The sequence below is a fragment of the Cantharellus anzutake genome (assembly GCF_015039405.1).
Source record: "Cantharellus anzutake strain C23 chromosome Unknown EI90scaffold_32, whole genome shotgun sequence".
NCBI lineage: Eukaryota > Fungi > Basidiomycota > Agaricomycetes > Cantharellales > Hydnaceae > Cantharellus > Cantharellus anzutake.
In genome coordinates this window covers 757,950-772,573 of record NW_024066982.1, presented here as the reverse complement: position 1 = coordinate 772,573, position 14,624 = coordinate 757,950, and the positions used below count along the sequence as shown (strand labels likewise).

At 48.4% G+C, this 14,624-nt stretch overlaps 4 protein-coding genes across 4 annotated transcripts; 3 read left to right on the top strand and 1 right to left on the bottom strand.

Annotated features, from left to right (window-relative positions):
• Positions 1–588: 588 nt before the first annotated feature.
• On the top strand, positions 589–1,516 carry EI90DRAFT_3063483 (uncharacterized protein; the record flags this gene model as incomplete). The annotated part of the gene is made up of 3 exons (XM_039060732.1): positions 589–684; positions 735–968; positions 1,025–1,516. Coding segments are annotated over exons 1-3 (442 nt in total), but the record flags the coding sequence as incomplete, so codon positions are not given.
• EI90DRAFT_1462317 (uncharacterized protein) lies at positions 1,410–2,892 on the top strand. Its single transcript, XM_039051808.1, has 7 exons — positions 1,410–1,641; positions 1,698–1,852; positions 1,927–2,050; positions 2,105–2,335; positions 2,392–2,546; positions 2,620–2,739; positions 2,794–2,892. The coding sequence occupies exons 1-6, from the start codon at positions 1,627–1,629 to the stop codon at positions 2,669–2,671; spliced, it is 732 nt and encodes a 243-aa protein (XP_038914738.1). The 5' UTR covers positions 1,410–1,626; the 3' UTR covers positions 2,672–2,739; positions 2,794–2,892.
• EI90DRAFT_3063481 (uncharacterized protein) lies at positions 2,448–3,400 on the top strand. Its single transcript, XM_039060731.1, has 4 exons — positions 2,448–2,555; positions 2,618–2,739; positions 2,794–3,027; positions 3,085–3,400. Exons 2-4 carry the CDS (start codon positions 2,695–2,697, stop codon positions 3,352–3,354), a joined length of 549 nt encoding a protein of 182 aa, XP_038914737.1. The 5' UTR covers positions 2,448–2,555; positions 2,618–2,694; the 3' UTR covers positions 3,355–3,400.
• A 6,404-nt stretch (positions 3,401–9,804) lies between these two features.
• Positions 9,805–12,442, bottom strand: EI90DRAFT_2924277 (Alpha/Beta hydrolase protein; the record flags this gene model as incomplete). Its single annotated transcript, XM_039054856.1, has 8 exons — positions 9,805–10,563; positions 10,657–10,862; positions 10,985–11,086; positions 11,496–11,596; positions 11,735–11,767; positions 11,898–11,966; positions 12,090–12,117; positions 12,208–12,442. The coding sequence occupies 8 exons, from the start codon at positions 12,440–12,442 to the stop codon at positions 9,805–9,807; spliced, it is 1,533 nt and encodes a 510-aa protein (XP_038914736.1).
• Positions 12,443–14,624: the final 2,182 nt, after the last annotated feature.

Here is a 14,624-nt window from a genome sequence, read left to right as displayed (position 1 = left end):
TCATCACATCCTGACCTACGAGCCTCGCGTAGGAAAACTGCTGGTTCTTTGTTTCCACTGTTCAGGAAATGTTGGTGCTGGGGTTCGGGGCCCAGTATCAGAGGGGATCACTCAACCATCCAAACATTGGGTCGGATCGCCGAAAACCCATTAGGCGTTTGACGTATTCTCGTATTGCAGATGAAATTAAATCTAGATCGAAGACCATTATGAAATTTACTGCATTAGTGGCAGATTCAAAGTTAACGGGGGTTGTCGGGTCTGTCTTGAATGCTATACAAGACCGCTGGGTGCGAACTCCCTTGTCAAATGTATGTTTCCACTGACCCGAATTGAGCCAGAAGTCAGTCAGTGACATTTCCTCACCTGATGCACCTCAAATCGCTTCATCCACGCGGGAATTGCTTATTACGCTACACCAAACACTGCATGAGCATCTGCATGCATGCTATGGGGTTCGAGGGGCACGGGTGATCTCAAGTAGTTTCTCAGTGTCAGTGAATCAGTTGAATATCCATTATGATCCACACGTCTTACCCAACAGCTTGTAATATTGCTAGGGAATTGCTTCAAGTATTTCAAGCATGGGAGCGGAGCCATCCGACATCCTCGAGACGTGCAGCTGCCAGGGTGGATGGGATGATTTCTCTGACAACCAGCGTTACCAACCTTGTAAAATCATCAGCACGTATATCCTGCCAATGCAACAGTCAATCACCTAATCTCTTCACCAGCTGCGAGGGGATCGTCCAATGAACCGATATTCTTCAATTACCTATGATCCGATTGGCGACGACCTCAGTTCGTTTTCCAACCCCCTACCAACACTATTACGCCAAGTTGTACTATCAGTGCGGACAGAAATCGATACTGGATCGGAGTCGATTCTCAAACTTACCACATTGATTGGAGATCCAAGGGTATCAGGGGCCGTCGAGTCTGTCCTGAATGCTTTAAAAAAGTGTTATGTACGAGAATATTCTCATTATCGAATGTGTATCAACACTAATCTCGATTGAGCTAGAAGTCGGTCGATCACATTTTTGGCGCGCCTGATGCCCCTCAAATCCTTTCGTCCACGCGAGGATTGCTTACCGCGCTCCACCAGGCATTGCACGAACACCTGCACGCGTGTCATGGGGTTCAAAGAGCACGGATAATTTCGAGTAGTTTCTTTGAGTTAGTGAACTAGCTGAAGCAGTTGCTGTAAACTGCAGTTCTTGATATTATGTTTCTAGAGAGTTGCCTAAGGTGTTTATGTCATGGGGACAGGTTGTTCAGACATCTTCACAAAATGCAGTGTCCAGTGTGGAAGGGATATCCACTCTGGCAAGCAGTATCACCAACCTCTTACAGTCTTCGGCACGTGTATCCTGCCAACTGCGGCAGTCAATCGTCTAATCTTTTCACCAGCTGAAAGGGAATCCTAATCGAAATTCTTCGATTACCTATGACCCAATCGGCAATGACCCCGGTTTATTTTCTAAGCCCCTTCCAAAACTAATACACAAGGTTATACAATCAGTGCGGAACGAAATCGATACTAGCTCGGAGTCGATCTTGAAACTTATTACGTTGATTGGAGATTCAAAGATAGCAGGGACCGTTGAGTCTGTCCTGGATGCTATGAAAAACTGCTATGTACGAGAACATTTCCTTTGTCGGATGTGCATCGTCATTAAATACGACTGAGCCAGGAGCTGGCTGATCACATTTTTTGTGCACCGGACGCGCCTCAAATCCTTTCATCCACGCGGGGATTGCTTTCTACACTGCACCGAGCACTACACGAGCATCTGCATGCCTGTCGTGGGATTCAGGGAGCACGGAACATCTCGAGCAGATTCCCCGAGTCAGTTAATCAGCTAAACATTTGTTGTGAACCGCAGTTCCTGCCCAACTGCTGCTAATATGCTCTGTTTCTAGTGAGCTGCCTCGGATATTTCTATCACGGGAATGGAGCATTGAGACATCTTCGCATGTCACAGCGTCGCGTGTGGATAGGATGATCACTCTGATGACAAGTGTCACCGACCTTTTAGAATCGTCGGCACGTATATCCTGTCAAAGGTAGTGGCCAATGTCCCAATTGATTTTTTCACAGCTGAAAGGGGATCCTCCGGGCCAACAATCTTCAACTGCCTATGATCCAATCGGCAGCGACCCCCGTTCATTCTCCAAGCAACTTCCAACACTGATACGCGAAGTTGTTCTATCGATGCCAAATGAAATTGCTTCTAAATCAGAGTCGATTTTGAAACTTACCCCATTGATTGGAGATTCAAGGGTAACAGGAGCCGCTAAGTCTGTCCTGAATGCTATAAAGGATTGTTATGTACGAGGATGTTTCCTTTGTCAAACATGCATCATGACTAATCCCGATTGAGCCAGAAGTTGGCCGATCACATCTTTTGCGCGCCTGGTGCACTTCAAATCCTTTCATCCACACGGAGATTGCTTTCTACGCTGCACCAGGCACTACATGAGCACCTTCATGCCTGCTATGGGATTCAAGGAGCACGGATAATCTCGAGTAATTTCTCCGAGTCAGTGAATCAGCCAAACGTTCACTGCGTAATTCTTGTGTAACTGCTACTAATATACTGCGTTGCCAGAGAGCTGCCTCGGATCTTTCTGTCATGGCGGCAGCGTGTTCAAACGTCTCCGCTGAGCACAACGTCCCGTGTGGAAGGGATGGCAATCCGAATAACAAGCATCACCACCCTCCTAGAATCATCAGTATGTATATTCTGCCGCTGTGACGGCCAATTGCCCAATAGATTTTTTCACTAGCTGCAGGGGAATCCTCCAGTGAACCAAGAACCTTCAATTACCTATGACCCAATTGGAGACAACCCCAGTTCATTTTCCAAGCCTTTTCCCATACTGATACACAAGGTTGTGCTATCGGTGCTGAATGAAATCGATTCCGGATCAGAATCGATTTCGCAATTTACTGCGTTGATTGAAGATTCAAGGATTTCGAGGGCCGTCGAGTCTGTCCTGAACGCTATAAAAATATGTTATGTACGAGATTCCTTTCCTTCGTCTAGTCTGTCTCGTCACTGATTTTGATCGAGTCAGAAGTCGGCCGATCACATTTTTTGTTCCCCTGATGCACCTCGCATCCTTTCATCAACACGGGAATTGCTTTCTATGTTACGCCAGGCTCTTCACGAGCATTTGCATGCATGTCATGGGTCTCAAGGAGCACGGACGATCTCGAGCAGTTTCTCCAGGTCAGTGAATTGGTTTCACATTTATCATGGCCTGCAGTTCTTGTGCAACTCCTGCACCATACTATGTTTCCAGGGAGTTGCCTCGAATACTTCTCTCATGGGAACGGGGCGTTGAGACATCTTCGCATATGGATGGGATGATCACTCTGATGATAAGTGTCGCCAACCTCTTAGAATCGTCGGCACGTATATCCTGCCAATGTAGTGGTTGATTGCTCAATTGATCTCTTCACCAGCTGAAAGGGGCTTCTCTAGAGCGCCGACATTCTTCAATCATTTACAAACCGATCGACAACGACGCCGGTTCATTCTCCAAACAATTCCCAACACTGATATGCAAGGTTGTGCTATCAATGCCAGATGAAATTAATTCTAAATCAGATTCAATTATGAGACTTACTGCGTTGATGGAAGCTTCGAGGGTAGCAGAGGCCATCGAACCTATCCTGAATGCTATAAAACACTGTTATGTACGAGAATGTTTCTTTTGTCGAACGCGTATCATTCATCTCGATTGAGGCAGAAGTCGGTCGATCATATTCTTTGCGCACCTGATGCGCCTCAAATCCTGTTATCAACACGAAGATTGCTTTCTGTGCTGCACCAAGCATTGCATGAACATCTGCATGCACGTTACGGGATTCGTGGGGCACGGACAATCTCTAATAGCTTCTCCGAGTCAGTGGATCAGCTAAACACTCACTGTGAACCGCGGTTCTCGTGCAACTGCCGCTAACATATTATGTTGCTAGAGAGCTGCCTCAAATACTTTCATCATGGGAACGAAGCGTTCGCACGTCTTTACAGAACGCAAGGTCCCCCATAGATGGGATCACCACTCTCATCACAAGTATTACCAACCTCTTGGAGTCATCGGCACGTATATCATAGCATTACAACGGTCAATTCCCTAATAGATCTCTTCAGCTGAAAGGGGACCCTCCAGTGCGCCGTCATTCCGCAAACACTTATGACCCAATCGGCGACGACCCCAATTCATTTTCCGAGCCCCTTCAGACACTGATGCGCAAGGTTGTATTGTCGGTGCTGAACGAAATTAATTCCAGATCGGAGTCAATTTTGAAACTTACTACATTGATTGCAGATTCAAGAGTATCAGGGGCTGTCGAGACTGTCCTCGATACTATAATAAATTGTTATGTACGAGAACGTTTCCTTCGAATATGCACCACTGCTAACCTCGGTCGAGCCAGAAGTCGGTCGATCATATTCTTTGTGCATCTGATGCAACACAAGTCCTTTCATCCACGCGAGGGTTGCTTTATATGCTGCACCAGACGTTACACGAGCATCTGCGTGCATGTTATGGGGTTCAAGGCGCACGGTTAATCCCGAGTAATTTCTCTGAGTTAGTGAATCAGCTAAACGTTCATTGTGAGCCGTGGTTCTTGTGCCACCGGTGCTGATATGTTATGTTGCTAGAGAGAGCTTCTCATCATGGACGCTGTCTATTCGGACGTCTCCGCACCACTCAGTGTCCAGTGTTAATGGGATGACCACTCTGATAATAAGTATCGCCAGCCACTTAGAATCGTCGGCACGTACATTCTTCCCCTACAAATGTCAATGACCTAATAGATCTCTTCACCAGCTGAAAGGGGATCCTCCGCTGCACCGACGTTCCTCGATGACCTATGATCCAATCGGGGACGACCCAAGTTCACTTCTTCTCAAGCCCCTTCCGGTGCTGGTGCGCAAGGCTATGCTGTCAGAGCTCAAGTCGTTGGTACAGTGTAAGGCGCTGGACGATTTCCCAATGGTGTGGCGATTCCAAATGGATTTTGAAATCCCCGATCTTCGAATTGAATTGGGAAATCTGATGACACCTGAGCTCGAGTTCGCCTGCTGTCACTGGATCAGTCTCCTTCCAAGGTTGGAGTCCCAACGTAGTGAAGTAATTGAGGCATTGTCCTGCTCCGTCCCGGCGCTCTGTCACTGGGTTGCAATGATGGGGATATTGGGGAAAACTGCCAAAGCTTGCCAGGGGCTGAAAGAACTACAACAGTGGCTGGTACGTTGGAACCTGAATGATAGGCTGTGACTCACTTGCCTGGTAGGAATCTGACACGCAAGGCCTGGACCTGAGTTATGTAGCGCGTGATTTGTACCGTTTAGCCACGCAATTCAAGGGTGCCCTCGCAGTTTCATCCCTGTCCATACTTGGTGCCGCCCAATCATTTATTCCATCGAGTAACGCATTGAATGCGGTAATCCCGAGGAATGGGCCAATCGAATGCCGGATTGTTTCCCGTGATGTGGACAGCAACCAATCATGGCCACCGCAGGTACTGAAGATTTGGGCAAGTGGGATCCTCTCGCTGGCATTTTCACCAAATGGCAGTCACCTAGCCTCGACTTCGTTAGATGGTACGTTCCGCATCTGGCATGTAGTAACGGGAGCGGCGCTTCGAGAGCTAGAAGGACACACTGGTGTGGTGCGGTCCGTCACATATTCTTCCGATGGTCGTCATCTGGCCTCGGCCTCTGACGATCGCACCGTCCGTATCTGGAATGCCGCAACCGGAGCACCTCTTCGAGAATTGAAAGGGCACACCGATTGCGTTCTTTGCGTGGCCTTTTCCCCGAATGGCAGTTATCTAGGCTCTGGCTCCAGCGACCACGCCATACGTATCTGGGATGCCTCGACGGGGACGTCTCTCCGAGTGTTGAGGGGACATGCAGATTGGGTTAGGTCTGTAGCATATTCACCCAATGGCCGTCTGCTGGCTTCAGCTTCAAATGACCACACTGTGCGTGTTTGGAACGTGGCGACAGGGGAGAATATTCGAGTACTGGACGGTCATACCAATTGGGTCTTTTCCATTGCATTTTCACCGGACGGCCATTATTTAGCCTCGAATGATGGCAATGCGCATGTTTGGCATGTAGCCACTGGGCAACTTCTTCGAACACTGGAAGGTGGTACGGGTCCAATCCTTTCCGTGAAGTTTTCCTCAGATAACCTTTATCTGACCTCGGTCTCGAGGGACCGCGCCCTCCGCGTTTGGGATATCGGGACAGGAGAGATCCATCGAGATCTCAAGGGGCACACCGATTTCGTCGGATTTGCAGAATTTTCGCCGGATGGTCGACACCTATCCACCGCCTTGAATGATGGCACCGCAGTTGTTTGGTGGGATGCGGCGACAGACGTCCCTAATCGAGGTTTGAAGGGACATGCTGAATTGGTCTTGTCCGTCGAATTTTCTCCCGATGGCCGCCAGTTGGTCTCAGCCTCTCAGGATGCCATCGTGTGTCTCTGGGATATTGCTGACGGGAGTTGCATTGAACAGAGACAGTTCGATCCGGCCTTTGATCTTCGTCAACTTGCATTTTCCGCAGACGGCTCAACGATCTGCGTCGAGGGCCTCAGAGCGAGAAAATATCTAGGCGTCCCAAATCTAGAAGACATATCTCCCCCAGTTTCACCATCGCTCAGCCCATCTGCTCCACCCTCCTTTTACCTTGATCGCCATGCTGTTTGTGTCAGGCGGGGAAATCTCACCCTTCGCGTCTGTTGGCTTCCTGACTACTTTATGCCCAGTTCTCGTATCGCACAATATGGCAATCGTGTTTGCATCGGGGGAGGGGAAGGGATGATTGCATTCATCAATCTGGATGGGCTTGTGCTTCCGGATGTTTAGTGTGTGAGTGCTTCAAAGTCGTGTTCAGTCATGGTGCCTTTACGTATTGAAAGAACGTGTCCTTTCTTGCGGACTACATGACTTTACGTTCTTCATCTGTTGTAAACCTCGAATACGTTGAAAACATTTTGTCGCTGAGTCCGAAGTAATGCGTGCATGCTGCGCAGGTTTGGCGAAGCAAGGCGAGCACGCTAGTCGTGAAGACTGACCATATCCCTGTGCCGCGATAAACAATCTCTATGACATCCAATGGTTCAGACTCAGAGAGCGAAGGACATACCGCTCCGGGGACTAGCCCCGTAATACATCGGTAGAGGACGCCCGCAAGGCGGACGAGGTTATTCCTTCCCATACGATGGTAGAGGATTGTTAATATAGTTGTTGGAATATCAACGCTCATCGACAACAGCCGAGCTGCAGCGAGGATTGGGAAGTTTTTCTTTAACTTAATATCATCGTGGCTGACAACGACCATTGTTTCAGAGTCGCGATACTACGCGCTCCCAATTTTTCTTTTGTCTTATATCGCCAGTTGACACTGGCAATCGCTTTAAGCGATATTGGCGCCAGTCGTATAAGGTACGCTGGACGCCGTAATTTTTCTCTCTCCCTCAGTTCTCCATTACGAGACTGAGGTGATACCATTTCCCTCCTATCTGTGTTTGCGCATAACTCATTGTATTTTCATGTTACAGTTACGCGCGATAGGTGAAATATCTTAATACATTAGAGACTGAGTTACGCGCGATAGCTCCTATTTCATTAATACTAGCATCCCGTAGGCCAGCTGAACATAAAGCTGCGAGACGAAAGTCAACGACACCCAAAAGGCAGGATAAATCTGAAAAGAAATCCGAGACCAATCCTATGGTACGGAACCATACGCACCCAAAGCCTCAATGTTCGTCCCCCCGGCCATCATTCCTCGCGAAACACCTAACCCCATCGGACCACCTGAGGACAGCGGCGATGACGACTTTGACTTATTAAGGCTAGGAAGGTAGGAAGGCTAAACAGGATGAGTTCAAGGAACGAGCTGAGCCTCCTGTTGACCTTACTCAAAAAAGAAAAACACACAACTTCACGAGTAAAAGTCAAGGGTCCTGAGCCTTACAGCAGTGACGTGAACTACGATACATTCGAAGTCTGGCTTGCCGGAATGAAAACCTACTTCGAGTTGAACAAAGTTCGCAAGAAGGACGAAATCAAACACCTCCAAAACATGCTAAGTGGCAAAGCCGCGTCGTGGTATGTATCTGCCGTCGCGTTGAGACCGCGAGGCTGGACCTTGACCTCAGCCGTTAAGGCGCTATTCGACGAATGTGTTCCCCTAGAATTCAGACAGATACAACGTGATCGCTTTGAACGTGGGGGCACAACGGAATTCAACTGTCCAGGAGTATGTCCGGGACATGGATCGTATTAGAAAGAGGATAGATAATATTACAGATCGTCAGTTCGTACAACGGGTGTTCAACTTTTACTGTTGGACTATGGGTTTAGTCCCGACACTGGCTCAATAGATGAGTTAAAGGCCATCGCCATGAATGCGGAACGTGCAAGGAATCATTGGAGTTAATGGAGGGGGGTCAACGGTGTGTGAGTATGGGGTGTACATGTGTACATCGGCAAGAGGTCCATGCCATCGAGCTTTCGTAGTCAGGACCTCTTGCCGATATACACCCCATACTACTCACAACATCGTTGTTCCCCCTTCCATTAACTCCAATGGTGACGGTGGGATCAAACCCAGATTCAAACTCGCCCCGAGTATGACAGTAAAGGAATATGCTGCTATTTGGCCTTGATAAAAGCCGGCAACAACGAGCGAGCCTGGCCCCGAGCCGAAGTACGGGTAGAAATTAACGGCCTCACAAACGTTATTCTAAGCGCCATCGAAAGCCACGCACTACACTCTTCTTTCCCCGAGGCCCAAGCGATCTCAAACTCCGGAGCGGTGATAGGGTGCCACAGAAAGTTACACGCGCCCACGGGCCTCTCCTCCCGGTCGCTGGTACCGTGGTGAGACTTCCTCGCCATGGCTCAGGAAGTCCTTACGAGCGCCGCGTGCGAGGCCGCGGACGTTATAACCAACTATGGAGCCAAGATCCAATATGGAAATATGGAAGGCGGGAGCCGAGCAGTGCTATCTGCCAATTAAAACTTGGAAAAGCTTTGGCATGGTATCTGAGTGCTAGCTGATGGTCCAGGACTCTACCGCCCTCAGCCCAGCAGGAATGGGACTCGATTTCTTACACTGGCCGAATTGTTGGCACTAGCTAGCAGCGACAAAGACGAGAAAACGCCCTAGTAAGGTCCACCCAAAAAGGAAAACGATATGAATGTTCGTCATGATATATAATGACCCAACTCCCAGGCCTGTTTATACGATACACCTATCCAAACCTTAACAAAGAAACTGCAGCGCCGTAAAGCTATGACAATTCTGTTTCGATACTCATATACGGGGCACACAAGGGGTTACATTGTTGAGATCTCAAGCCATGTAGTTAATTCCTGAATCCACATAATGCAACAAGACAGACTGAAGTCGACCCGAGCTCTATCATCTATTTATTGTGCATCAACGACGTGTTTGAGGCGATATAATTTACAGTAAAGAAGAGAAAACCAGAGGCCCATGCAAGCCAACCAATGAGACGTTCAGTTGAGAATCGACAAAAGTTGGTCAACAAGAGAGAGAGGAGAGAATCGGAAACGTGGAAGGGACGATCGTATGAGCAACAGTACTGTCAATGTGTCAAGCTAGGTGTCAATAAATGATCGATCTATAGTTGAAAGATGGAGGAATAAAAAAGAAGCAGCAAGCAATGGTAAGCGTTTGGACACAGAAGAAAGGGATGCAACTTTTCGGCCCCATAGCAGCCAAAAAAAAAAGATTAAGCCACACTCCCAACAGCCTGTGAATGCCCAGCCGGTTCAGGCTGCTTAACCTTGTCAACCTTGACGAGCAACTTGTACCCAACGACGTCACTCCCTTCCAACATCGTAAACCCTCTCTCATTCTTCACGACCTTAAACTTCCTCTTCAACCCCCTCCCTTCCGCCCCTTCGCCAACACCAACACCACCACCACCCGAAAGATCCGCTACATCCTCACCGGTAGCTTCCAACCATTCCAGAACAGGTTTCCTAACCCATCTAGGAGGTGGCCCACCTTTAGCCAACCCCAACCCACTCGCAATCCCCTTCCCACCTTCGAACCATCCCAAATGTCCTCCATAAGGCGTAACCACCTGACAGACGAATTTCCCATCGCGTTCGATCTCCTCTATAGGGTTTTCAGCGACGATGGGATCGTCCTCCGTATTGAACGCCAAGAAGGGGACCATGATCTCGTGTGTCCTCTTATGAGTCGTGGAGCCAGCATAATAGTGATCGGCTGATGCGAACGGGTACTTGGGTGGTGTCCCCCCTATGAATCGCGTGACGTGATGATCGAAATCTTTTAGAGTCGGTGCACGCATGGTGAGGAGGTGTTGAATGTGGGGAGTGGCTTTTGTGGGTGCTAGCTTGGCGAGAGTTTCGAGGTGACCTTGGAGTAGGAAGAGGAGGTTTCCGCCCATTGCTTTGGCGTAGATGTTGCGGTAGAGGAATCGTTTTTCGAGACGGTCACTGTTGAGGTTCAGGTTCCATGGCTGGAAATGGAGAAGAAAATGAAAAGAAATGAGAAGTCGAGTTTTTTTTTTTTTTTTTCGTGGAAGGGTGCGGGGTTAGAAATGGTCACTTACATTTCCCAAAACGCAAACACTCGACAACGCACAGCTAGCGCCCTCTTCCTCAACATACATGGACAATACATTTGCGCCCAACGAGAACCCAACGCCCAACAATGGAGCCTCAGGATACGCTTGACGAAGGTAAAGGATAGTGGATCGGATATCTTCTGTATGGGCTCCTCCATAGAGTTGGGCCGTCGTGAGAGGGACGCCGGCGCCTTGTGACGTTTTTGTTTTTGTTTTTTCGAAAGTGCAAGTTGTGGTATGTGTAGATTAGCGAGCAAGCTCGAATCCCGAACCGAACGAAAAAAGGGAAAAAAAGAAACGAAGTAGAACTCACATCCTCTAAAATTCATCACAACTCCACGATATCCTAATCCTCCTTTCTCCTTGGGTGCAGTTGCGGCAGCGAGAATGTCTCTCACATACGATTCGAACGAACCTAGATAGAAAAGCCCACCAACCCCAAGATTCCATTTCCGTGTGTTTTTTTTTTTTCATTGGTCGAAGATTGAACGATGTAACGAGGGGAAGGGGGAGGGGGGGGGTTAGTTGGGTTGGGTGAATGAATCCATGACCGCCGTTATCGGGAATGAATATCGTAGGATGGATCGATGGAAAAGCGATTAGAGAAGATAAGGGACAAAAATGGAAAGAAGAGAGGAATGTGTGTGTGTGTTGGCGTCAGTTAAAGCAATCTCTCGGATTCATTTAAAAAATAAAATAAATGAAAAGCCATTTTGACGATCATGAAGGTCGTCGGCTAAAAAAAAAGTGAACAACAAAGCGAACGAACGAATGGGGGAAAATGGTTCCAAGAGATGAAAAGAGAGGTGGTGGTTATCGAATACAAAAGTAGCGCGTACCTCCAGAAAGACCATGCAAAACGACGACGATAGGCGTCTTGGGGTCAAGTGGACGTTCGTACGAGGGCGGTGTAAAGTCTAGACCACTGTTTACGATATCGATTGAGAAATGATGACGCGTTGGATGTTTACGAGTTTGTTACAAAGTTGTCACCGGTCGGTCAACAAGAATAGTCAACGTGAGATTGGGGTTTGGTTTTTTTTCCAGTGGGGAAATGACGTACATTGTTCCACCATCTGGAAGCCGTAAGAGTGTCCTGTGAGAAAAAAAAAAAAAGAATCCGAGTGCGAAAGAGGCAAGTGAATAACGCGATAATCCAGGTGGTGGATTGAGGAGCCCCGTCAGTACAGGCGACGTTGAGTTAGTGATGGATGGGGTCGACATACCGCTCGTATTCGACTAGATCTTTCTTGGTAAAGTCACCCACGACGCAATAGATCGTATTGAGATGCCCACTGTATGTTTTAATACGAACGCGCGACGGGGCGAAGAGGTAAAATAAGTCCCCTTTTCAAAGAAAATCTTCACCCCGGAAAGTAGAGTGAGAGTGGGGGGGGGAGAGAATGGACACAACTTACGCCCTAAGCCACCACGTAGGGACATAATCTACCAGCCGTGGAGTGATGTGCAATCGTTAGCGCTCGATAACGACCAAAAAGCACGCAATCACCCAACGACAATCGAACAAAGACTCACCTTTCAGTAAGCTTGGACACCTGGAGAGTACGAACGACCTGATTGATACCGTCTCTATCTCTCTCTTCTTCGACTTTACCCGAACCTCCGCTTCGGCGACATTCCTCTCCCCCTCACCTTCCTTGACACCGCTCTCCTCCAAACTCTTCTTCCACCTATTCGTGACAATGTCTTCTGGATCCCTCTTATAGGCCTTCCAATAAACAGGTCTCCCAGGCGTGTAAACTCTAGGCATGTAATCAGGCTTCGCGCAAAGTCGCTTGAAGAAAGAGATGACGGTCTCCACGAGGAGGACGAGGAGGGTGATAAAGTTGTCCCATGGTGTCGTTACGATCGTTTCGTACTTGCCGCCAGAGGAAAGGTGAGTAGTACTAGTACTAGTAGTAGTGTCAGGATGATCGTAGCCGTTCGTGAACTTGTGAGTCGGGGTAGTCGCCGCGACCATCGCAGCAGCAGCTGTTGACATGAGAGTGAGGGTTTTGATGGCAAGCCCCAGAGGATAGATAGGACTATCAGTGAGTCAAAGGTGGGGGAGAGGACGTGGAGGGTTTAGAGAAAAAAAAGACCATAACTAGTTATTGAGATTGGGGCAGGGGTAAAAAAATTGCTTGGGAAATTCCAATCCAAAAACCCGCCAAACCCTTATTTCAGGCTTTCCAATTCAATTTTTTCCATTCCAACCTTTCCCTGCAAACATTTCACCCCGGTCTCGAATTTCCGGTCATTTACGTATTGGAATTTCCCTGACACGCGGCGCCGCGCTCCGCGTTTCTTTCAGAGCCCAAAAAACCAACCTGGACTTGTCAACAACTTTTAAGCGCCCTTGACACCGCCTAGTCCCGCTTTCATATCAATATCGCTATGTAACGCAACATCTAGATGAAGCCATCAAACACAGCTCTTTCATCTGGTTCAACCCTATAGCAGTTCGGGACTGTACAGCCTGATCGGCCTCCAGGCCTCCGCTCTGCGCAACGAGCAATCGAAATTAATGGCGATCACTCCCCTGTTCTCATACGCACACACACTCCCCTCTCTATACGCATATATATGCATATATAGAGATTCTTATCACAGACCTATCGTTAACCCGCACCCACACGCTGCATCCGTTATCTCTCACAAGGGGTACACCAGAGATAAGCTACCTACTTCTTCCCCTGACCCGGCTGGATGGACAGCGTCAGCGACCACCTCACAACAATCAATCTCGGCGCGATTCTCAGTTGGAAGATCGTAAATGCTATGGCTCCCATACGTACACAATAGCCGGCTTACATGGCATGGCATGATCGTGAGACTCCAATAACAGTAATATCTCTGTGACGCATTCGTTCGATGGGTAAAAACTCTTCGTTCTCACTAATCCCCGTGTACTAGTTACATACGTACACACACTGTGTTGGTGGCTAATTCCCCCAACGAAATATCGCCGTTAGTACTGGTAACCCCGGTATTGCTCAAAAATTACCCATGGGTCCATCGGCCAATCCAGCCTTGACGGCATGGGAGAAATCTCCTATGCTAGCATGATGCAAACGTTGTTACACGGGTGGTGATTAGGTGTTACCTCCTATCCTCTAATTCTAAGTAGCTGTTCGCTAGTATAATACATACTTCATCGAACCTCCTCCGCTCCGGTCGGGAGCACCAACAACTGACGTCTTCTCTCACAATGTGAGAAGTCGTCATTATGCAATACTTAGCAGGCTGCGGTATCGTCATTTTTGACAACTGCGGTTCTAGTACCATGTGCGAGATTTGGAACCCACAAGTACAAGTACTAGCTAGCTTGTACCACATGGTAATCGCGAAAAAGCTCGGGGTGTGGGTGTCGACATTTATGTAAATCCTGATGCACAGTTCGGGTTCTCTAGCTACCCCAGATCATCATCGCGCAGTTGCGCTCGCAGGTTTGACGTTAGGAGAAAAAAAAACCGATCGCGTCGATAGCGCAACTAGCGATGCCTGGAGACTATAATATCGCGGGGAGGCTAACGTATCAGTTGCCCCCACCGACATCTCCCTCTTTTTTGGCGTGGCACTGGTATGAGTGCGCGCTTATAAAGCGTTCAGGCTGCGTGGTGTGCCTAGAGAACTCGGCCACTCGATTCCCTCCCTTCCTACCTTTGGATTCAGCGAACACAGCCCGGGCCGAACTGACAGTCCGTCCCCGCCATATGCATGTTGTATGCACCCCTGAAAATGTTGATCCCTTCCCCCCCCCTCCTCCCTCCTTTTTGTCGTATTGCTCCCCCTGAACTTGAAACGCTGAGCGATTAATTGCATAATCTTGCTCCAACTAAGGCAACAACCCCATTCAGTGCTCTTGCCGAGATTACAACAGGTCCACTAGCCTTCTATGCATGACGTTACCATTCACCTGATTGGAGGGATACTATCCTTTCAACCTCCCT